Raw genomic sequence first — 24,675 nt, 5'->3', positions numbered from 1 at the left:
ATGTCTGCTTCTGCAACTGGCCAAGAAGGAAAAAGACCTTCACAAAAGGCCCCACAGGTTGTGACTGGTAATTCAAAGGAGACAAGACAAAGAACTCTTCTCACTGCAACTCTTCCCCTTTGGTCTTATACAGTTGGAGAAGATTAAATAAGATCATACTGATGCTCAAGGGCTCTCTGTTTTGAGTTCCTCCCTATTGAGAAGGTCAGAAATGCAAAACACTCTGGCTCAAAATCTGCACTGTCAATCTCTTTTACCTGTGCGTAGCGTCCACTGCAGATGGAGCCCCTCCAGTCAGGTACGTCTATGCAGTCTGGATGCTTGATCAACCAGTTGTCTTCCTTGATCAGGTAAGACCCAGGATATTCAGAGACAGAACCATCAACGTCATGGAAAACAGAAGTTTTATCCCCGTCCATATCCAGGCCGTTGAACCAGGGTCCTGGTTCTCCAAAGAACACTCTGGAGGTAATCTAAATGGAAAGGGGGGGGGGGAGATTCCAGCATATTAAGACTGAACAGATTACTGAGTAGATATATACAAGGTTAGATCCAAAGAACCATGAGTAGAGGGGAAGTAGCCATTGGCACAGTCAATGCTTGCAAGCAAGAGTTCACATAGCACTACAGCAGGCAGGTTCTATAGCAGGGCGCATGATTCTACTTGTGCAAAAGTTGCATAAGCTCTTGTGTCAGTATTACTGCATCTTTGAATTGCGTCTTATTGTGCAACATTCTAGCCCAGTGTTTCTCAATGTTTGTCCCTTGCCGTTCCACTTTGCATGATCTATCTATTGGTAGTACCACTGGAAGTAACTGGCGATGATGTCATCATCAGTTATTTGCAGATTGTGAGGCCAGGCACACATGGCAAACAGCAGTAGGAGGCTCTGGGCAGAAGGGAGGGCTTTCTCGGGCATGCAAAAAATGCATGCTGGAGCTCTGTCCACCAAGTTGAGTCTCCTACTACTGCTTGTTGCGTTGCCTTGTTGGTCTCGTTGCCAGGTGGCAGGGGTCTGGGGGTTCCATGAGTACCACCAGACACCATCTCAAGTACCACTGGAGGTATGAGTACCACTGGTTGAGAAACACTGTTCTAGCTGAAGTGGGAAGCAGCGGAGAACTTTTACGTGCACGAGAAACGCCTTTTGACTCAACCAGATGGCTTAATGCATGAGCAGTTTTTCCTAACACGAGCATGAAAGAACAGAGCATGTGTGTCAATAAGCCAAGTTGTGTACCTGGTTCAAGATCCTCTAAGGGAGAAATGGGGCAGTCTTTGCAAGGAAAGGGGCTTCCTGCAGTGTCTCGAGATGCAATCACTGGACTGGTTTTGTGACCTGCTAACATGCAAGCCTGCCTTCCTTTGACAGACTTTGGACCTAGTCAGAGATCCTCTCAGCATCTGGCAGTGCTTGCTGCAGGATTTTGGAGCCCTTGGGCAAGGCCCACATACTGTGTCAAAGCAAAAGTTTGGAGGCCCTTTTGCCTGAAGAGATATAAGGTAAGGGTTTGGCCTTGCAGGCAGAGTTCAGCCCAAGCCAGAGGTGTAATGTGCTGCCCTGGTGCCCGAGGCAGTGACTTCATGAGGTTCACATGATATTGTGTCATGTGATGTCACTTCCAGGTTCTCCCCAGAGGAGGGGCGCTTGCTGCTGTGGCTTCACTGCTCCTTCAAGGGGAGCCTCCCAGGAGAAGGAACTGGGGGTGTGAAGCCACCAGCACCTCCTCCATAACTAGGGCATAGCCTGAGGAGTAGTCATGTGTCCCTAATTTAACAATCATGCCTATCCCAGTGCCTTTGTGCTCTTTGGGCTGCATCCCTAGTCCAAATGGTTGGATGCAACCTTTGACTATTATGCTGGAAGACAAGGGCATGTTTACTAGTCAACAGTTGGGTCCAGAGGCCAACTTGGGTCCAGTTGGGTCCAGCACTGCCAGGAGCAGGTGCCCCTCAGGCTCCGCCTCTGGGCCCAACTGATGACTAGTAAACACGCCCTTGTCTTCCAGCATAATTGTCAAAGGTTGCATCCAAACAAGTTTAAGCAAGTTAGGCCACTACACGTATTTAAGTTCATCCATTGCAACTCTAGTGTGCTTTCAGAAGCAAAGCAGTTGGCCTTTAAAGCATCTGTAGCCTATGATGACAGGAGATGCCACAGAGAGGGCTAACTCACCGGGACGTCTTCAAAAAAGATGTTTGTGACGTTGTTGTTGGGGCAGCTCTGCCAAGCATTGTTGAGGCGGAACGCAAGGGCACTGGTGTGACGGCCTTCCAGAGCAGCAAATTTCCGGAAGGTGCAATTCTGGACGTTGATTGGACCATCATAAAACTGAATCCCTCTAATTGGGAAATTCCTGAAGCACATTTAAAAAGGGGGCGGAGGAAAAAGAAATCTGATTAATTACCAGAAGCAAAAATGCATCATAAAGAAGAGTCATCACTTGTCCAAAAGACTTTGCTTCTATCATCTCTAGTGTTATTTTCTCAGTGGGAGAAACCGTGTGATTTTTATTAGTTCGACTCAGATTCCCTCATGTCTTGGCAAATCATTCTTATGTGCTCTATCTCTATTCCTCGAAGGAACTTGGGGGGGACATTAGACCACTGACCTAAAAAATAATATCTATCCCACAGTGCAATCAAAAGCAACATTTGGCCTCGTGCTCCAGCCTCTAATCCGTAAGCTGCTTTATTACTCATTCATTCACAGCAGGGATCACATCTGCAAACAGAGACTTAACAAGCACCCAAGTAGCGCGTTAAAATCGGAGCCATTAAACCAAGTCAAAATGCAGCTATTTGTCAGCAGTGCTTTTAAATCAGCCATGCTGCTCCAGCGAAAGCTGGGAATGAAATCAAAAATTAAATTATCACCTCTGGAATAAGAGGGAGGTGTGGGAAAAAGAATACTTCTGATATGTCCTGGACAGCCAGGATGGTGCAATGGTTTGGGAACTGGACTTAGACCTGGAAGATCCAGGTTCAAATCCCTGCTCACCCATGAAGTCTACGAGTACTTTGTGACCTTGGCCTATTTAAAGGTGTAAAGCGTCAATGAGCCAGCTCTTACCAACCTCTGTAAAGGTTCACTCTACTCCAAAGAGGAGGACCAAGAACATGGGTCACAATAGTAATGTCAGCTTTGTACTTGGCAAAACTGAGCCTTCCAGGAACGCCTGCGAACTTTGAAAAATGGAACGAGAAGCCAAGAAATGCAGTCCATTATGTGACTTTTCTTCAGTTATGGCACGAGGGAAAAGCAGCCACTCTTACAAACAGAAGATGCTCAAACTAAGTGAAACATACTGGCCAATGGGAAGTGTCCTCCCGCTATGGTCCAGGCCCCCAGGACCCCAGACGTTGTTATCCATGGTCTCAGTCCCTGTGTTTCTGCTTTCACCTACAAACAGGCTGTTCTTGATTTCTTGTTTTGAACCATCATCGTGCGGGAAAGTTCCACCACTAGGAGAGATCAAATTGCGCATTAAGGATGCTGCTTGGATCAAATTGTGATTTGTGACTCATAAGTAAATAAACACGGATATAAAAAAAGGAGCCAAGAGCCCTTACCTAGCCAAAGTGAGCCCAATGCCGTTGTCTGCAAACCTGCAAGAAACCGAGAAATACAGAGCAGGTTAAAGCACTAAACATACAAGCTTCTGGGTGACACAGAACCCTTCCCCAGGTTGGGTGTTTATTAAAAATTATAAAAAGGGAAGCAGAAATTATTTCAGTGAGCATTTACTATCATGCTGTCATTCATAAGGGGCATTTTATGACCTTGTTTTAATATTATTTTTTATATATTTGGTGTCAGGAAGATTTTATGTATTCTGAACATTTACATATTGCATTGTTAATATTCTTCAGTTTTCTTTGGTATTGTACATAAAGGTATCATTTTACTGATTTGAATGTGTGTGGGGGGAACATGTTGGTGGAACACATCTACCCATCATGACTTTCATTTGTTACAAAACTTTGACTGCTATCTTCAAATCACCTTCTCTGAAGTAATTGGATAGACTCAGTGAAACTACCCCAGAAGTTGTGGCTTAAAAACTGTGTTTTTGTGCAGAGGGAATTATGCATTTGATTCTACTGAAAAAGAGAATGGAAAAGGGGATTCAGTAAAATTGTTAGGCCACAAGAGGGCAAGCATGTTCCACAAGCTCTGTCTAGCATATTAATCCTGCAGTTTCCAAAAATGTCTATTATGTGTTGAAAAGATATGTGTGTTGCAATTCAAATTAGCATAAACTGCCCTGGTATAATATATAACAGTAATGAATATAAAAATGGCTGGAGCCCTATGGCCATAAAAAATGCTAAGTTATGAAGGCTGGAGGCTCATTTGAACTTTGCTGAAACAGACTGCCAAAAACTTAACAACATGGAAAATACTTCTGTGCTCTGCTGAGAGTCCTGTGATACGTGCTGCCTGTAAACATTCAGCTATGTAGACCGGGAAGGGAGGCAAAAGAATGGAAGAAGCAAGACCGCAAGTGCCTGCCATGCTGAGTATCATGCAGTCTCACTCCTCCAAGTATTATTATTCATCTACTACCATTGGTGCACGTGGTCCTTTGCAGCATAAGTGAAGAAAATAGAGCCCTGCCCCAAAGAAGCTACAAACCAACATTCATCCATGGAAAGAAAAGAGGAAGGAGAAGAGTTAAGAAGCCTGGATAACAAAGGGTGAGTGAGACCAAGTGGGGTGGCACAAGCCTTGCAGTGGTTTGGGACTGAAGCCAGGAATGGGATGGGCTAAGCACATTTGTGATTCTGGGACATTCATTCATGTCAGATCTATGCACCAATACCATTAAGCTGGTTTCTCATAGTCGTTTCATCTTTCCAGGGAATGCTACAAATTCCAGGGAATTGTAGTTTTATGAAAGAATTGTTCACCCACAGGGAATTCTCACAAATTGTAATCCCCCAAATTCTTGGGACGAGGGAGAGCACGGCAGTTAAACTGTTTTAAATTAAAGCTGATATACTCTGAAGTGCAGACATACTCCTAGGCACTTCAGTAAGGAGAGCAATGAAACAATAAAATGTTTGCAAGTTTAAGGGAATAACATCGTTTTTACCCACTATGGTCCAATCTCTTTCCTGTTCACACTTATAATCAACAAAAGCATGTTAAGGTTAACTTGTATTTAAAGTTGAGGGTTACTGTAAAAGTGAATCCATTCTCCAGGCTACAGAGCAATATCCCAAAAGGGATAACGTTGCTAGAATGAGCAGATCTGAATTTTGATCCCTGGTGGGTTGTGACTGGGTGCATAAGCTATCTAAGGGCGCAATCCTAACCCACTTTCCAGCGCCGATATAAGGGCAATGCAGCTCCTAGGTAAGGAAACAAACATTCCCATACTTTGAGGAGGCCTCCGTGAGTGTCACCCAACTGCAGGATGCAGCACACGTCCCATTGGCACAGCTATGCCAATGCTGGAAAGTGGGTTAGGATTTGGGCCTAAGAAGTGATCTAAAACTGCTGTTGAGTGTATAGACTAGAAGCAGAATCAAGAAATATTAAGGCCTGGTTGGCGCACATAAACTTCAGCATGAAATTCAAACCACGCAGTCATTCCAAACAAATAAATGCAGCTATACCTTCCAGGACACAAGCTAGCCACAGCAGGCATTTCACCTCTGCATTACCAAGTGACGGTGAGACTGGGGAAACTGGGCAGATTAGCTATTGGCAATTTGTTGAGTTCCCCATGTGAACTGAAAATGGCACAATCTTTTGGGATGGTGCAAAGCACTGTGGGACACACACTCAGAGCCCCATCTGGCTGGAGGCAGCATCGCCACTCAGCCTCCTGCATGCTTCCAACATCATTCCGTTTTCCCTCAGGATAGGATGCCCACAATTAGGGCTGTACCAGATCCACTGGAATCCCATCTGTACCAATGACTACCTCCTCCACAAAGATCTCTTCCACCAGGACTAGCCTTAGGGGAATTTGACCAATTGGGCCCACAATGGGGTGGTGAGTGGAGTGCCCACAGTTGCAGCCAGCACCTCACTCTGTAGCTGAAGCCTGATTCAGATGCCTGATCTTGTCTGAGTTAAGCAGGGTCAGGCCTGGTTAGTACTTGGATGGGAGACCACTTGGGAATACCAGGTGCTGTAGGCTTATACCATAGTCTTTTGAGACTAAAGGTTGCCAACCTAAGGCATTGCAAGGAGAGTGCGGTGAGCAGAGCATTGCTCTTGGACAGCCCTCCCTCCCACCAACCCCCGGATCCAATTGGCTTGAAATCCCCCCTGGAAGCAGTTGGCAGTGATGCCGCTATCAGGTGCCTTGCCACTGCCACCCAACCTGGTGAGCAGAGGAGCCTCTTGGGGTGGGACCCTGCAAAAATCTTTTGCAGCTCCTAAGGCCAACCCTGTCTTTTGCCTTCTCTCCTGCTGAACATCACAGTAGTGAAAAGGAGAAGCTTCCTCCACCCCATGCTTTCCCTACTCACTTTGCCCATAGCCACCTTCCGGCCTGCAGGAATAAGCAGGAGTCCTGTGTGCTTCTCCATCAGGTGGGAGAGGAGTGGGCATAAAAGAATGAAGGGTAGGAGAAGGTGCTGCTGCATCCCTTCACATTGCCTGGGAGCTGTCAAAGGGACAGGTAGGGTCTCCAGGTTGCAGCCTGACAACTGAACCCCTCTGAGAAGCAGAAAGAAGGAAGCATCTTCTGCCCTTTTCAACACGTTTCCGACAACCAATATTTACACAAACCCTCCCGACTGCACTGTTTTCTGCTCACCTCCCTGGTACAGGAATTCTTGGCAATAAAGTGCAACCACTTAAAACAAAACTGCAAGCCCAGCTGCTTGTATTTCATTGTATTCAAGGCTCAAGCAGAAATGATTTATTTCAGGTTCCTCTTCGGCTCCTGACTGCACTGAGTCTCACACAAACACAAGCAGTCCACCAGACCTTGTGCTCCAGGCCAGATGGGATTTGCTTCTGCAAAAACAATGTGGGTGTTTGGGGTTGGGTTTTTGTTTTTTTTTGCAGCTCCATTTTTATGTTAACCTTAAGCAGATGAAAGCTGCCATGCAACAGAAATAGCCCTGGCGGCACCTCTGCTCGCCATAAACACAGCGCTGAACTCGGCGGGTTGAACTGAGGCAACACTCACTGGCAGTCGTCCAGCCACACGTCTCCTCCCCGCAGCCAGGCCCCGTGGTCCTGGTTCTTGTAAGCAATAAAGCGTTGAATTATGGCAGGTTCTCTGGGCTTCAAAGGGTCAGCGTCTTTATGTGGGCTGTATCTGCAATTGCAAGAGAGGAACAAGCGGTCAGCAATAGAAAGCATTTCTCGCCTGCGGCTACGCATCAGGCAACAATGTGCAGTGTGGCTATGCCCAGACAACTCCTTGTGCCCTTCCACATCAAGGCCAAGCTTCTCATCCTCTTTTTTGTTTTTAAGAATGCTGAACCCTTGATTATGGCTTTGTACATGCAATTATTTCTCTAGAGCAGTTTCCTGCTCTAGTTCCGAATATAGCTTGATAAATATTTAAAAAATGTAACAATGATGCCATTCTTTCTCCAGGCCTAATTCTTTTCTATAAAAAACTGCAGTTACTTGGCCTATCACTGGACCTGGTTGGCAGGTTACCTTTCACTGCTGCCTTTAAACTCACTTGGACCTGATTATTTGACATTGAAAAACAGGACCTTTAGGCCGCAGCCTTTAAATCACATTCTCCTTTACATCTTGGGCTCTTGTGGCCCTCTGACTCTAGGTACAGCTTTCTTGATGTTTTATTATCTTCTCTGGTTGGAAGACCTTTCACTTTGGCCAGCTTTAATGTCATGCCCTAGAATGCTTTGAGTACTAGATTCAGTATGTCAGCGGAGAGTTCTCAGGTTTGTTGATGTGATCTGATTACAACTGAGGCTTTGTCTCATATGTTATTATATTGTCCTCATTATAATGGTCTGCCTCAACAACTTTTACTGTCATTTTTGCCAAATCCTCACGGGTCTGATTTTGATACTGTCTGCTTTTTGTTGGACGGGAGAAATGAGAGCTGCACACAAAATGTAGCGAAATTTCTTTATTTTATCTTGAGTAGGCATAATTTTTATTGTTCTGTAGGAGGGATTGTAGCAGTGAATGGTTTCTGGTCTTGGTTGTTTTATGTTGGTTTTATCGATCACTTATCTAATTCTGCTCATAGCCTATTTATTTATTTTGTGTGTATTGGGGGTTCTGGAATTTATTTTATGCCAATAAAGGTATCATGAGTCACATAACAAAAGGGAACATGGAGAGTTCTGTGTGCATCTTGTTCTAATTCCCCATGGCAACTGCTTTGCCCTGCTCCAATTCCACAGAATTAAAAGGAGGTGTGACATTGATTAGACCAGCGATTGTCAACCTTTTTCATCTCACGGCACACTAACAAGGTACTAAAATTGTCAAGGCACACCATCAGCATTTTTACAATTGACAAGGCACACCATGCTGTTGGTGGGGGGGAGGGCTCACATCCCCATTGGCCCTATTAACAAATGACCCTCCCCCAACTCTTGTGGCACACCTGCAGACTTCATGGTACACCAGTGTGCCATGGCACAGTGATTGAAAAAGGCAGAATTAGACCATATTCCAAGAACCTTTGGGTCTAATCAATTTCACTCTTAAGTGAATCCTTGCAGTGTTTGCTCCACAAAGGGGCACTTCTTAAAGTGACAATCATCTTATATTTAACAGGGGGGAGAGAGAGACCATTCCTTTTTACCCCTGCATACTTTTTAGTGGGTGGCTGTAGGATGTTTCTTTTGCATATTTTTTAGATAGGAACCCTTTTGGGACAGGGAACCATTCTGTCAGCAGCATTGGCAACTTTTTTATTGAAAAGTATAAAAGAATTAATATTTAAAATCATCATCATCTTTGGTTGTTGAATAAATTCGTAAATCTTGGTTTTTGAGCTATCTTGTGACAGTGCGTTTCATGGGATAACTGGGTCCTCCATGAATTAAAGGCATTCCTCTCCGGCATACAAAGATTTTCTGCAGATAATCCAAGACATTTGCTTTCACAGTTCCTATCCAAGCTATTAGCCACAGGATTTATTAGCTCTCAAATGCTTAGTCATAATGAGATGAAATACAACCCTGTGATTTTGAGGAGTCACAGCAAAGAGGCAAAAGGAAGCTTTTTTATGCAGCTGCTGTCTGTCTGTTGCCACTCTGGGGAAAGCAACCAAGGGAGTCCTGCTTCGAACAATGGGGTGTTTGATAGACGACTCTTTCTCCTCAAGTGTCAGCTTTTCTGCTATGTCCCAGAAGGGACTGTCCTCTGTCAAACACAATGCTTGCACAGATTTGACAGATTGACATCAGGCTCGTGTCACATATGGTTAAAGACATGGAGTTAAAATTCATGACTCAAAGGTGGGGGGAGGGAACACTTAGATCACTGACAGATATTCGGTATGTATTCTGTCCCACTCAATAAACCATCTCAGGCTAAAAGCTAGGTAGAGGCACCTGGAAGAGGGTTTCAGAAAATACGCCTGACTTGGAAACTTCAACTTCTTATTTCCATCAGCGTTGATGGCAGGGGAGAGCAAGCCCTGATTAATGGGCTATATCAGCTAACAGACAATAGAGATGGATTCTTTGATGGAAGCAGTACACATTGACATCGGTCTGGAGTTGGCCCCAATCCACTGGCAATGAACCAGAGCTAATGAGATCAGAATCCAAACCATATAATAGTATATATTATATAGTAGAGTATAATAGTATATTGTATATAGCAGTATTATATAGTAGAGATATAAACCTATAGATCTCCAAAGTGTGTAGCAGAGCTCTGTATGCTTGACTGAATCCTTCTGAAGCCAGACAATGCAATAAATAATTCCTAAATGTAGAAGGATCGTGAAAAGTGCCCTGCACTAATAAAACAAAAAAGAGTCACCCAAATTCAGCACCAAAACAATCTGCATGTATTTTGCATTTGAGCACATTTGGTATTTTGCATGATGTATCTGCTCATCCTGCCTCAACTCGTGTGGGCAAGCAAGGATCGATGCAAATCACAGAAGCTCCAAGATGTGACCACTGGAAATCCTAATGCCCCCTCCACCGCACCTGGCTGCAGAGATTTGCCCAAGCATTGTCCACACACTTGCAAGGTGGCCTTTTTGCATTCATCAGAGCTAGAAACCTGTTTATTTATTTTTGCACAACTGCTGAGATTTCCAGGATAATGAATGAGACAAACTCCCACCCCCCCACACACACAGAGTTTAAAACTGAGTGCTAAAAACTTGAAACTGATGCAAGCATGAGAAAGGGATAGTATAGGAGACTGTCAGCCCAATCCTATGCATGTCTACTCAGAAGTAAGTTCCATTAGAGTCAATGGGGCTTGCTTCCAGGAAAGTGTGGATAGGATTGGGCTGTCAGAAGCAAACTGATCATCCTGCATTGAGCCACAAGGAAGGCTGAGATTGCCTGTCCCAGAAATAGAAGGACAGCGACACAGTTTGAAAAAAAAACTACCTTTCCCCTCCCTATGAAGATTTGAGAAGAGCCCCTTCTGCTCAGATCAAAGCAAAAATCCCCCTAGAAATGAACAGCGGCTGAATTCATATTCTAGACTGAGTACTCTCCAAATAAAATCTGCAGATTACCTCCCAGCAATCAAGGTCAAGATGGGCCTTTTGTCCTTGGCAGACGCTGGGGTCGTTTTAACTCCATTATCAATTATCATTCCAGCCTGGAAAGAAGGAAAAGGGGGAAAAAAACAACACACTTTTGTAAAGTCTGTGGAATGCCACAGTTTAAACCAGCCAAAGAATATGACACGCTACCTGGTGCAAGGAAGACTGCGCCACCATTTCATTTTCACTTGGTTAGGGGCTCAAATGTTTATCAGAAGCCCAGCTCTACACACTGGTTAGTTTTATTAGAATTAATAAGAATGTTGTTTAGAATTAAAAATGTATCTCGCCCTTCTTAACACACACTGTATATGCCAGAGGATTCTTACAGCCAGGGATGCTGTCAGGCTATTTTGTACTCTAGGCAAGGCTAACTACTTACAGCTCCTCCCTCCCCCCCCCCCCAAAAAAAATGTGACTATAATTTATATATTTAATTTAATTTTTAATTTTAATACAGGTATTTATATACCGCCTTTCTTGGTCTTTATTCAAGACTTTATTCAAGGCGGTTTACATAGGCAGGCTGATTAAATCCCCGGAGGGATTTTTACAATTGAAAGAAGGTTCTATCTTCAAGAACCACAACAGTCCAGATGTTTCACTCTGATCTGGCTTCACATTCTGGCCTCCATCCTCCCAGGCTCAGAGCAGATGGAATAGCTCGGCTCAGCTTGTCAGCTGCTTCAAGGTCACACGGTGCCGGTGGCCTCCAACTGCCGACCTATCTATCTATCTATCTATCTATCTATCTATCTATCTATCTATCTATCTATCTATCTATCTATATATATATATATATATATATATATATATATATATATATATATATATATATAAAATCTATATTTTATATATTAAAAAATTGTCAGTTGTATTTTTTTACATGAATTAAAAATCCTAATCTGTATAAACCTGTACCTCTCAAAGGTCAGTATGGTATTTTTCTGAGGTCAGCACCCTAGGAGACTGCCTAGTTGGCCTAATGATAGCATTGGTCCTGTTTGGAGCCATTTCCTGTTTTGTGGATTTGTAACTTCAGGGTTGCAAAGGATCTTCAGAAAATGTTCTCTGGGACAGATATCTAGGGCAGCTCTGGCTGCAGCAGCAGCAAATGGACAAGATTTGTCCATCCTAGCAGCCATTGTGGTGCTCGTGAGTTTTTGCTACGTAGAAAACATCCAAGAGTGAAGGGGTTAAGGTAGCCTGGGTTAAGTGGGTGAATAAATGCGTACATATACCTTAAGGATCAGAAATGTACTTTGAAATGAAATATGAATCTCAGGTGTGAACAGTTCCCTGTTCAGTTGAGTAATGTACACGCACACAGACTCTAAAGTTGCTACTTTGTAAATGTTTTTACAGTTGAAAATAATACAGACACAGAGAAAAAGCAAAGAGTGGTGTGAATGACAGCTGGAAATGGTTTAAATGGGAACAAAACCTCATTATCCATCATACTAAGAAATGCTACTTGGATCCTAAAGCAGGAGCTAGTAGGAGAAAAAAAAATTTTTAAAAACCAACTCCATATTTGCAGTTGAAAAATGGTTCACTGTTGATTTTATGGAAGTAGGAATGATGTCCAATAATGACTTTCAGATTCAGAAATTGGAAGAGGAGAAAGAGCAGGGATACAGAGATCATTTCCATTGCATGCAGACTCACTCGATAGTTGGAATGTGCCCGGTTGTTATAGAACGTTCCCATTGGAAGGTGTTCAGAGTAGCCAGGGGGATACATTCCTACAGAGAGTCCCGTTGGAACATGGTGAAGAACAAACCAAAACCCAGTTTCCTGAAAGAAAGAGCACGTAACTTCAGCCTTCCCTAGACTTTTTTTTTTTTTTTTGGGGGGGGGGGTAAAGTTTAAACAGTTTTAAACTTGCTGCTTTTTGGACAAATGACAAGATTCCTTCACGCTATGCTCCAGAGCTTGGGATCGCTGTCCAACTGGGGCATGTATCACCCCATAGCTCATGGATCTACTCTTCCCAAGGTTCTCTGGAAAAAGGGAACAACTCAAGCCCTTGCTATAAATGTGTCCAGCCTCATCTCAGCTTCAGCTCTACAGCTTCAGTCTTGAATGGGGATATGCCCCAACTATCTTAAAGTAAGGATGATATTTAGCATTTGTATAGCTTTCCATGTTCAAGGCACTTCACCTTGCCTTCTTCCAAGCAGCTTCTGCTGGGACAGCTAATTCCCCCATATTGGCAATGGACAGGACTGAATCATTCAATCACTCACACAGGAAGGCTGCAGTAGCATTACCTGCACTCAGAGGATCCCACCTGTTGAGTTACTGTATGATTTATTGCTTTGGGTGTGCACTAAAAGACTTAGGGTCCAATCCTATCCAATTTTCCAGCACCGGTGCTGGAAACATCAGTATGGGAACAAATGTTCCCATACCTCAAGGAGGCCTCTGTGACTGCTGCCCCACCACAAGATGCATGCATGCCCCATTGGCACAGCTGCACCGGCACTGGAAAACTGGATAGGATTGGGCCCTTATGCACTCAGAAATGCAAGCATCACTTCTGAGGGCAGATCATTCTAATTCTCTCACACTCAACTAGACAATATGCCCGTCATGAGATATGGATCCATTTGTTCATCTTTTTAAAATGCAAATAGATGTCACACACTGGTCTGATCCAGATTGGAACCACAAGGAAAAGGGGCTTAAAAGCAATTTGCGCTATCACAGTCCTGCTCTAGATCTCTACTTCCCACGGCTGCTATTTGGTTCTGCTAGGAAGCTCCTGTTGGCACCAGTCAAACTGCAAGTAGCAAATACCAAGGGTGGAGCAATCTAGATGAGGACTGTGGCAGGAGTGAAGAGTTAAAGCCCCCTCCTCTCACAGGTACTATCTGGAGGGCCTCATGCAACCACAGTCCACACCTCTGCTATCTACATTAATTTTAAAATTCCACATAGGCCCCAACCACACAATCTGTACATAATCTAGTAAAGTCTTAAACTAGCGCCCCCCACCAAACAGCTGCCTGAGGCAACCGCTTTCAGTTGGCCCCACAGATGGGCCGGCCCAAACCATTGTTATGCATTAAGAATGGTGCAGATCTTTGAGTGTGTCTCAACTAGCAGAAGTCTGAGGAACAAGTAAATTAATTCCTAAGTTAAGCCAATGACTGAAGTCCTAACTGACAAGACAGGAGTAAAAGGGAGGGAGGATTGTATCTCCAGCACCAACTGGACAACGCTGACATTTGGCTTTCAGGACAACCCAAGAGCCACAAACAGTTTTTTGTTCCAGAGGGTACCAAAAGAAGATGAATAATCACAAGGTTATTTCAGTTGCTTGGAGAAGACCCCTTTGTACTCACTTCAGATCCTGCAGCTGCGCAGTTGATAAGGTTGTTGTGGGGGTTGGCCATCCAGAAAGTGGACACAGCACTGTTGAATTAAGAACAAAGACAAGCATGAAAATGATACTCAAAGGGACATGCAGAGGAGGTGGCATTTCACTTAAAAGAGCAAAAGAGGAAGGTCAGATGACTCTGCAGATAAGTAGCTACCTTTGTGAAGTGCAGCCACCCCCCCATCATCTCACAGCTGTCATCCTTGTCTTCAAATGGAGCAAAAACAGCCCTATCTTGAAAGCCTTCAGGAATCCCAGGAGGAATTTCTATTGAAATTCCAAGACTCCTATGAAGCTGTTAGATGTCAATGATATTTTACGGTCTGATAAATATTTGCTTGTACAACTTAGAAGGGAAAAAAAGGGAATTGCACCCTTGTTTGGATAGGAGTTGACTGAACCATGAATTCAATGCATTTCTGGGTTCCTCCTGATATTGTGGGCTCTCCCAGATGCTGTGTATGAATTATAATAATATTTTGTGATCCTCTCAGGTTTTTAATTTTCTCTTGAAACATTTAAGGCCTAAATCCTATCCAACTTTTCCACACTGACATTAGCTGTGCCAAAGGGGCATGTGCTGCATCCTGCAGTTGGGTGACAGTCACAGAGTCCTCCTCAAGGTAAGAGAAAGTTTGTTCCCTTACCTTGGAGCTGCATTGCCCCTTACCTTGATGCTGGAAAGTTGGTTAAGATTACATCCTAATTTTCTAGTTCACAGGGCTACCAAGTAAGGGCTGCTTCACATTTGACACAGCAGCCCAACCACACCAATGTTTCATGGCTGTTTGCCATGATAAACACAGTGTGAATGACAGACAAGCATCCCCAACACTGAGGGGCTCACTATTGTGATCTATGAAGCACCAATGTGTCTGGGTTGACACAGTGAGCATGAGGTGCTTCTAAGAGAGCTGCCTTGACCCAAAAGTGTCTTGTGGGGTTGGGAGTTCTGAACATGGAAGTTCAGTCATCTACAATGTCTTCTCTATGCACTTTGACGGAGGAGGGACAATTACTCATGCACGTTTGTTCAGTTTCTTCCACTGAAGAAACTTGGGGGGGGGGGGGAGCTCACTGGTGCCAAAATTCAGTGTGTGCATGGGTACATGTGGTTTGCATGTAATCTGAAGAAGTGGAAAGAGACTGATAGCATGACTAAGAAAAAGGCAGATTTAGATCCCTGTTCTTTTAGCATGAGCCAAGAGAGAGAGAGAGATTTGCAATAATGAATGAGATAACTAGTATTCTCCTGAAACAGTGGACAGCATCCAGTTATGTAGCTCTTAGCTCCAACCAGGAAAGATTTCAGCATATGCCTCAATCTCCCTTACTGGCTGGGACTGAAGCTTCGCTTTTGCTGAACCAAGCCTAATGTGTTGTTGTTCTGGCATGATTCCCACAGAGAAAAACACACTGTTACTAAAACTCTGTGTGGATTTTCCAAGAAAGCTCTATGATTTTCCAAGAAAGCTGCTGGCACAAAGCCAGCAGGTGTGTTGGTTTTCAAATTGCTCCCAAGCTGGTTGGCATGTTACACAAAGAGACATCAAGCAAAATTGCTTCTAAAAGCAGGTAATTAAAAGCATTGCTTTCTCCACTCACTTGCAGTCCTGTCTCGGTTTGGGGGTGTATCCTGGGTAAGCTCCCTCTGTAATAGTCTTGCACATTCTGGTGTCTCGGTCAGAAGGAAGCAAGGTGCTGGGTTTCACCACAAGGCCAAGGCAATGATCAAATGTGTTGCGCACCTCGGGCCCGTCTTCAGTGAAGAAACAGTGTCCCAAGGTGTCGTAGCCAACAACATCCTTGATCTGCGAGTACAAGAAAAGGGATGCAGGTGAGCCTGGCTTTCCCAGATACTATTAGATAGCAGTTGGCTAGGCTCAATTATAAGCTCCCTCTAGCATTAATGATGTTAAGTTTCAAGCATCCTGTGAAACAATACAAATTATGCATGTTTGATGTAAGCAAGTATCAAAGGGAAAGCGGCACCATCTGCTTCGCCTATGTACAACTTGGGCCAATCGGTTTTTAAATTGAGAATAAAGATAAGGACGGCCACGTAGGTGACTTTTGTAGAAAGTTTAAGTAATAGGACAGAGCTATTACAAAGTGCAAACATTTCTTCAGTCCCGTTGTTTCCCTCCATCAAGCAAGTTCCGCAAGGTCCAGGGGCCCATCTATGCCATGTACCAAACTGGTTTAATAGACACTAACGCCTGGGAATTGTAGTTCATGACAATGCGTGCACCAGAGCAATACCAGTGCAATGGAAAGAACCAATATATGTGTATTGCCATGGTGTTCTTCCTGGAAGAGAGGAGGGAGAACCTGCCAGTCGTGCTCATTCTACAGGTTTGTGGCAGGCACCATGAGGGTCCTTGCCTCCCACTACAGTAATGTAACGCATCTACACCAGTGGCATCACTAGGGTGTGTGTCACCTGGTATGGGAGGTCTGTATATCACCCCTATGGTGGACCTCCTCCCATGCAGTGGGCGGGGCAAAGCCCTGGGGGGTGGGGGGTGATCTACCATTGCCCCACCCCCACTGGTCTTTTGGCTATAACTTTTGATAGAATAGAGGCATTATAACGCGGTTTACTTCATTGCATTCCGCATGAGATTACGCATCGATTGACATATAACATAATAGTATTATTATTTAAAAATGACAAGATTTTAAAAAGTTTGGCCAGTAGTGGTGTCACCCCCCCACCCTATGTGCATCACCCGGTGCGGCCCACACTCCCCTAACAACATCACTGATCCAAAGTTCACAATATGAAAAATCAAAGCTGTAAAAAGAGGACTGAGAAGCCTTGCCTGGTGGGGAATTTAAATGTTCCAAACAGATGACATGATTTCCAGTCACCGGATTTATAAATGCCTAAATGTAGGGGTAGGTTTGAAATAGCACTGTCCCTTTAAAGTCCAGTCAGGGCTATGAATTACAATTAAATTACTAACACCAGATGCAAGCAGAGCAGCTAGCGGGCACAGATGCTTATCCCCAGGAGTACTCTTCACTGTGAAGTTTGGCAGACAGTTTATCAGGCTTCATTTAATTTTATCCCCAGTGACAGCTTCTATTACAGAATGCAGATAGTACTTCTGATAGTTTCTGGCCTTGCGCTCTGTTCACTGAGCCCCTCCACAATTAACATCAGTCTCCCTTGGTATAAATCAGGCCAGAATTTAATGCTGTGAGTTCAGCAGGGTTGTCACAGACTTCTTGGCAAAGGAATGAAGAAAGTATAATATGGTGGACTTTTAAAATACTAATTATAGGGGAGTATAACCACACTTCACATTTCCATAGCACAAAGCAGTTCACCTGTATTATCTTGATGGGATCCTTACAACAACACTGGCAGGTAAATATTATCCCCATTTTGCAGATGGGAAAGACTGAGAATCAGAGGGAGCAGCTTGCCCTTCATTAGGTCACAGTAGAAGTGAGATCTGAACCAAAGAAGTTCTGGTTTGCAGCTCAGTCTCTTGGCCACAACCTAACCTTCTGATAGGATAAGCATCCAGGATAAGCATTATGTAACTTAACTAGCACAAATGAGCTACCGCTTCACAAATCTTTAAGTTTTGTACTGACAATTCAAGTCGTTAAATAGTTAAAAATCATTTTTCCCACATTTTTTCCCAGATGTGTCTGTGGACAAAGTGGCAAACCTTCAGCTATTCTATCATCTCTGTTGCCATAATTTCAACAGCAGTTTTATCCACAAATCCTAACTCTATTTACCTGTTTATTTAATGGTGTTTATTCCCAAATCAAGCTGTAATTCCATGTATACTCACACTCACAATTCCATGCACACTCAAGCATATTCTGCTTGAAAGTAAGCCCAGCTGAATTCCATAAGGCATTCCCCAAAATAAGTATGTAAAGGTCTGCAACTTTAATTTTCTTGAAGGGAACTTATTTCAGGGTGGCTTGCATGTATAAATCCAATACCTAAGAAATCTATCAGAACCAAACTATTAAGATCAAGCAATTCCTAGCTCTGTTGTTTGGCTGGAGCCCACATTACATTTGCAGCAGCAGGAACTTTATCCACATGTAGGATTATATGAAATCCTATTTTTGATACCCGATCTCATCTGATCTTGGAAGCTAAGCAGGGTCAGGCCTGGTTAGTACTTGGATGGGAGACTGCCTGGGAATACTGGGTGCTGTAGGCTTATACCATAGTCTTTTGAGACTGAAGGTTGCCAACCATTTTTGATAACTTGCATGAGCCATTTTCATAATACTAGAGAGAACTGCAAAAACTGTGGGGCACAAACTTTCTTTAACTACTAAAGTGCAACATGAAGCATTGATGAAGTCAATTTAATACATTGATGATACATTAAACCTAAGACCATCAATTGAACTTTTAGTCAAATAATCATCTACTTTCAATTAATTAATTAATCAAAGAATTGGATGTGTGTCTTAAGAAAGAGAGACAGAGAGGTACAGTGGTTAGAGTGCTGAACAATGACTGGGAAATCCCAGATCATTGCTGACTTCGGGCCAGTTACATTCATCTCAACCTATGTCATGGCTAATTATAACAAACTACTGGGAACTGAGATAACAACAACAACAACAACAACTTTATTTTTACCCCACCTTTCTCCCCGAAGGGACTCAAGGCGGCTTACAACAGATTAAAAACATATTAACACATATCATAAAAACAGCAGTCAGATAAAAAAATAGGTAAAAAGAGCATAGAGCAGCAGCAAATCATAAAAGAATCAGGCCTGTAAAAATATTAAAAGATGTTTAAAAGATGTTTAAAAGGCCGAGAACTCAGAAGGCTTGTTTAAACAGAAGCGTCTTCAGGCCTCGCCGAAAGGTCTCAAGAGAGGGAGCCATTCTTAAGTCAAGGGGAAGGGAGTTCCATAGCATTGGTGCCACTACTGAGAAGGCCCTAGTTCTTGCCGCCGCCCCACGTACCTCCCTAGGCGGCGGCACTTGTAAAAAAGCCTTCTCTGATGACCTAAGAGGACAAGCCGGATTGTACGGGAGTAGGCGATCTCTAAGATACCCTGGCCCAGAGCAGTATAGGGCTTTAAAGGTCAAAACCAGCACCTTGAATTGGGCCCGGAAACGAATGGGCAGCCAATGCAGCCCTGGAGAAGCGGACTGACAGGGTCGAACCGCCTACCTCCAGTAACCACACGGGCTGCCGCATTCTGCACTAGTTGCAGTTTCCAAACCGTCTTCAAGGGCAGCCCCACATAGAGAGCTTTACAGTAATCTAACCTCGATAGATAGTTGACTCAGGAACAATCCCAGAAAATAGCTGGTTTTCTATCAGTTTGGCAGCATTTCTCCATTGCTTTCTTTTGGTTGGGGAACAGCCCAAGAATATAATCCTTACAAGAATATTCTTGACCTAATACCACTTGCTCTTTGAAAAAAGGCCAAATAGAAGGCTTCTGAACAAATCCACCTGTTTGGCCCATGGCAAAATCATGCTCAAGGCATTTGAATTGGCAGTAGTACCATGAAATCAATCCATGGAGAATCAGGGCTTCACACTAAGATCAGTGCTGAGGTTTTGGATTGGATTGTACAGTGACCGCAGAGAATTCCTTTATGGTACTGTATCATTAAGGGACCTTCCCACCACTGGTCAAAAAACCCTCTGGCAATTCTTCCTTTGCAGTTAATGTGTCAAGTGGATTCTTGGCTGATCGGATGGGCTACACTCGGTGCGGCTTCAAATCAGAAAGCATTTGTGCAACCTTAACATGCCTAATTCAGAGAGGAAAAGCTCAGCTTATTACTAAGAAATCAATCTGTGGTAAGTATTGTCATGCTTGACATAAAGCAAGCCCTGCTGGACTGGGAGAAACAGACCTTGGCCAGCGTTTTGATTTATGTTGTGGCCAGCCAGCTGCTTCTGGAAAGCTTACAAACTTAAAGTCAACAGCTCTTCTATTTGCTTTTGTGTTGTAGAGTGTTCCTGAGTCAGCACTTCTTACAAGAGTCCTACACAGTATGCCAGGATTGGTATCTTCTTCATATTCCATGCATGGGCCTTAAAGAAGAGAACATAGGAAGAGCCCTGCTGGATCAGGCCCAGAGCCCATCTAGTCCAGCTTCCTTTATCTCACAGTGGCCCACCAGATGCCTCAGGGAGCACACAAGACAACAAGAGACCTGCATCCTGGTGCCCTCCCTTGCACCTGGCATTCGGAGGTAACCTACCTCTAAAGGTAGCCTAAAAGTAGCTTGTCGAAGGCTAGTGAGCCTACAACTGAGGAAAAATTTAAACTGGGAGTGTCAGGTATTCTGACATTCAATGGGAACCCTCCCAAACTACATCTATCCAAACCTCCATTAGCTTGGATCGAACCCATTGCCATTTGGCTCCTCCCCTCGCAGAACTACCTCCTGAAGTGACAAAAGATAATCTCTGCCATGAAACAGACTCATTCCTAATTACATATTTGCCTGCAGCCCTCTTCTGGCTGAAAAACCATCCAGTAGAGTGAGGCAAGTTGAAAGAACTTGGTCATCTTTCTACATCAAAACGCTGAAGGTGGTTCTGTATGCTATCCTCTGTGAGTCATGCTACCAAGCTTTCTTACCAGCAAGCCATTGGAGCCATGGACAGTAACGCAACGGGAAAAGGCATGGTGGATAGAGATGTCCTTCACGTAGGTAGGAGGGTGGTAGCCTCCCCTCTCATCCACATCTCCAACCATGTGGAAGTGAATCGGGTAGTGTCCCAGAGTCTGCTGCCCCATCTGTTTCAGCTCCATGCCTTCCATATGGACAGCTTTAAATCCTAGACCAATCTGGAGAACAATATATAAACACCAAGTTGAGCTGCGGAAGGAAAGTCCAGAAACCTGCCACCATAACCGCACATGTTCTGCATTTCTTTAAAATAACGAGCACGATCCAGAAAAATTTAAATTTAACACCTCATTGATTTCAGTTGGACAGATTCAAACAATTGCTTAATTCAACTCTTGAAATTAATGGCTTTAAAAGTGCTTCACTCTGGCTGGATTATGTCTATTCTATATTTTTAAAAAATGCATCAAGGCAATTAAGAGATGTATAAGTTATACAAGTGTTTCCTGTCATTTCATAACTTTCTGACTGCATAGAAAAAACTACTCCGTGGAGAAAGTCACAATGGAGTAAAATAACCAATACCTTGATATGTCCACCAAAGGTGTCAAAATCAAAGAAGGAGCACAGGTTGTTATTATACTCGTAGCACCTCTTCTCCATTTCTCCCATCACCACAATATTGTGACTTAGCATGCCCACTTCAGCCCTCATGTCGACTCCATCGATCTCCTCCCCCACGTGAAGATAAGTTGCTTTTCCTAAGTGAACAAAAAATGAAAATCAAGTTTTAAAAAATGAATTATTCTTAATTCAAATGCATTTTACATTTATGTATAAACACACACCGGCTGCAATCCTATGCATACTTTCCTGGGAGTAAGCCCCATTGAACATAATCGGACACTTCTGAGTAGATGTACCTAGGATTGTATTGACAATGGTAAAATAATCAGCATGACCAGGGAAAGTCCTAACAAGAGAGTTGGGGGAAGGGAATTCCTAGGATAGAGGCAGGGGCAGTAGTGTAGCTAAGGTATGGCAAGTATGGCACATAAGAACAGCTCCACTGGATCAGGCCATAGGCCCAGCTAGTCCAGCTTCCTGTATCTCACAGCGGCCCACCAAATGCCCCAGGGAGCACACCAGACAACAAGAGACCTGCATCCTGATGCCCTCCCTTGCATCTGGGATTCTGACATAGCCCATAGCACATGCTCTGGACACCACTTGAAGAAGGCTCAACTGAGCCGGTTCTATTAAAGTTGAGCAAGTGGAGGTTATTGTTGAGTCTCAAAAAGAGGAGAACGCAGGGTGGCAGTCAGATCGTGAGGAGGCAATTTGGAGAAGGACTGCAAGAATCGCAAGGCTGGATCACACGGCTGCCGCCGCCGCCAGCTCCACCTCAAGAGAGGAGAACCTAAAAGTGACATACTTGGGAGATAACCCAGACGTGATGTGACGTCATGACATCATGACATCACTGCCGTAGGCACTGTGGCCTCCAGCTACGCTGCTGGGCGGGAGTGGGGGAAACGTGCAAAAAGGAGGAGAGGAAGGAAAATTTCTATCACTTAGATTAGGTTCAGTTGCTGTTTCTTAAATGCTGCACCAGTTTAGATTAGGATTTCAGGTGTGGCTGTTCCACAATTGTCCTGTGATCCAGTCACACATTTCCATATATGCCATGAAGAGCTGCGGTTTTCATGGGCCACAGTGTGGCCCTGCATGTGGCGTTATACAAGTAGTAATTTCAACAGAGAGCTGTGCTCTCAAGATATGTGATGCAGTGGCTTTGGTAAAACCAGTCAGGGGTGGCTCTAGTAAATGCCTAGACTGGAGACCCTCATGCATGCCACCCCAACTACCACTAATAAAGGAAGGCAGAATATAAACAAGCAAGCAAGCAAGCAAGCAAGCAAACAAACGTGACTCATGCGAGATGCAGGAGATAATCTTGAAATGCTTTCCCTTGAAATGCACAGTCCATTAAGCTAATGATTAAATCTCTTTAAATTTGCATACGAATAAACAATAATTCCAAAGACAAATAAATCATGCCTTGTTTTTACACACATGTCCCCAACATGTCGAAGCTGGCTGAGGCATTCTCTACTCTGTGTGGTTGGGTGGAGGGAATACTTCTGAGAGGACACCTGTCATTCATTGTTTTTGAAACTTACCTTTAAAATAATTGATTCTAACCGTTGTTGTTTTTTCTAATTGATCAAAAGGATCATTGGCTAGATCGGTTTCTCAACGTTTGTCCCCCCCCCCCCCGACGTACCACTTCGCGTGATCCACCTATTGGAAGTACCACTGGAAGGAACTGGCAATTATGTCATCGACAGTTGATTCCAGATTGGGAGGCCAGATGCAATGTGATAAATACTGGTAGACTCAAAGTGGACAGGAGGGCTTTTGCAAGTGCAGCCTGGAGCTCTCCCTGCCGGGGTGAGCCTCCTACAGCTGATTATCACGTTGCATCAAGTACCACCAGGCAGGGCCTAGGAGAGGGGGGTAAAGGGGATAATTCGTACCCGGGCCCAGGGCCAAAAGGGGGGGCCCAGAAATTTCCTGGGATCTGACATTTTTCTATCTACTCAGACTTGTAGCCCTTACAGGATGCTGGGGACACTATCGTGACTGGGGATGCTGGGGACACTACTGATGCCACATGGGTGGGTAGACCCAGGCTCCAAAGTCTTTTCCAGCTGTCTCTACCCTCCCCTCACCCTGCTTCGCCCTTCCCTGCCCCACTATGCTCGCCCACCACCACCCTCCCCCACTCTCACCCCTCCCCCTTTGCAAAGGGGCCCAAAAGAAACTTTGTACCCCCCCCCCGAATAAAAATCCACTGGTTGAAAATGCTGGGCTAGACCCTGCACATGCCCAATCTCATCTGATCTTGGAAGCTAAGCAGGGTCAGGCCTGGTTAGTACTTGGATGGGAGACTGCCTGGGAATACCAGGTGCTGTAGGCTTATACCATAGTCTTTCGAGACTGAAGGTTGCCAACCATTAGATAAATCCATTAATGAGCAAGTTGCCTGATCCTACCCGTGTTTATTTGGAAGTAAGGCCCACAGAGTTTATTTTTAAGCAAATATGTATATGATTATCATCCTCAATAAGTGTAAGTTACACATATGAAGCTGCCTTTCCCGAGTCCCTTGATCCATCTAGGGCAGCATTGTTTACACAGAGTGGCATCAGTTCCCCAGGGTTTGAGACCTGAAGATGCTGCCAGGTATTGAAGCTGGGACTTCTTGCATGCAAAGCAGGGCTGTACTACTGAGAGATAGCCCCAGGCCTTCCTCCTCCTCCCATTCCACAAAACACTTGAACCAGGGAAGAAGTGGAGCAGGCATATCTCTCGCACACATACAGAAGCAAACTACCTCCTCTCTGGTGGTGGTGGGGAGACAGGGCTAATCTGTCTGCCCACTTTCTGAACCAGCCAGTAAAAACAAGTAATAAACTCATTAAATAAACACACTGTGTTAGGGGAAAAAAAAAATAAGTAAGCATGCATGCATTTCATACCATACAAAAAGAGCATAATTGGAAACAAATGCCAATAGCTTGGAAATACCCAAGAAAGGACGACTGCTTGCGTAGCAGTTCTACAGCACATGGAGTGTTTGTTTAAAAGTATTTCTTATTTGCTGCTATGGCACTTATTTGATGAAATTTCCTTCTGTCCGATCTTTGCACTGCTTCATCTCTCTCTTCCTTCAAACATTCCGTTACTATCATGCCTTTTTCTAAAGGGAACATTTTGACTCTCCTGCCACTTTTGGCTCAGTAGCCCCCCCCCCTTTTCAATTTTCAACCACCCCTTGCCAGATTTGGCCAGCAGCCTGCAGATCCTGATCTCTATCATTAACCAGGAGAGCGCTCAGCACAGCACTGTGCATAGATACGTCCCACCGCTGATATGGCTTTAATACAGTGGCATAGCTAATGATCTTGTAGCCCAGT

The 24,675-nt window shown here is 44.2% G+C and overlaps 1 protein-coding gene and 1 long non-coding RNA gene across 3 annotated transcripts in view; one reads left to right on the top strand and one right to left on the bottom strand.

Moving 5' to 3' along the window:
- Window positions 1-24,675, bottom strand: part of CEMIP (cell migration inducing hyaluronidase 1) — a 152,139-nt gene that overhangs the window by 13,939 nt on the left and 113,525 nt on the right. For both annotated transcript variants that reach the window (XM_066635509.1, XM_066635510.1), the window contains exons 12-22: window positions 21,278-21,453; window positions 20,701-20,910; window positions 15,698-15,903; window positions 14,058-14,127; window positions 12,376-12,504; window positions 10,678-10,763; window positions 7,159-7,290; window positions 3,575-3,610; window positions 3,311-3,466; window positions 2,178-2,358; window positions 258-473 (exon numbers count right to left, since the gene is read on the bottom strand). In XM_066635509.1, the coding sequence (XP_066491606.1) occupies window positions 258-473; window positions 2,178-2,358; window positions 3,311-3,466; window positions 3,575-3,610; window positions 7,159-7,290; window positions 10,678-10,763; window positions 12,376-12,504; window positions 14,058-14,127; window positions 15,698-15,903; window positions 20,701-20,910; window positions 21,278-21,453 (1,598 nt within the window). The remainder of the gene's footprint in view (window positions 1-257; window positions 474-2,177; window positions 2,359-3,310; window positions 3,467-3,574; window positions 3,611-7,158; window positions 7,291-10,677; window positions 10,764-12,375; window positions 12,505-14,057; window positions 14,128-15,697; window positions 15,904-20,700; window positions 20,911-21,277; window positions 21,454-24,675) is intronic.
- Window positions 3,897-22,835, top strand: LOC136658692 (uncharacterized). Its single transcript, XR_010794802.1, has 3 exons — window positions 3,897-4,702; window positions 19,773-19,910; window positions 20,066-22,835. It is a non-coding gene; the product is annotated as an uncharacterized lncRNA (long non-coding RNA).

The sequence above is a fragment of the Tiliqua scincoides genome, chromosome 8, assembly GCF_035046505.1.
Source record: "Tiliqua scincoides isolate rTilSci1 chromosome 8, rTilSci1.hap2, whole genome shotgun sequence".
NCBI lineage: Eukaryota > Metazoa > Chordata > Lepidosauria > Squamata > Scincidae > Tiliqua > Tiliqua scincoides.
Note: the sequence above shows the minus strand (reverse complement) of the source record. Positions and strands in the feature narration are given on the sequence as shown.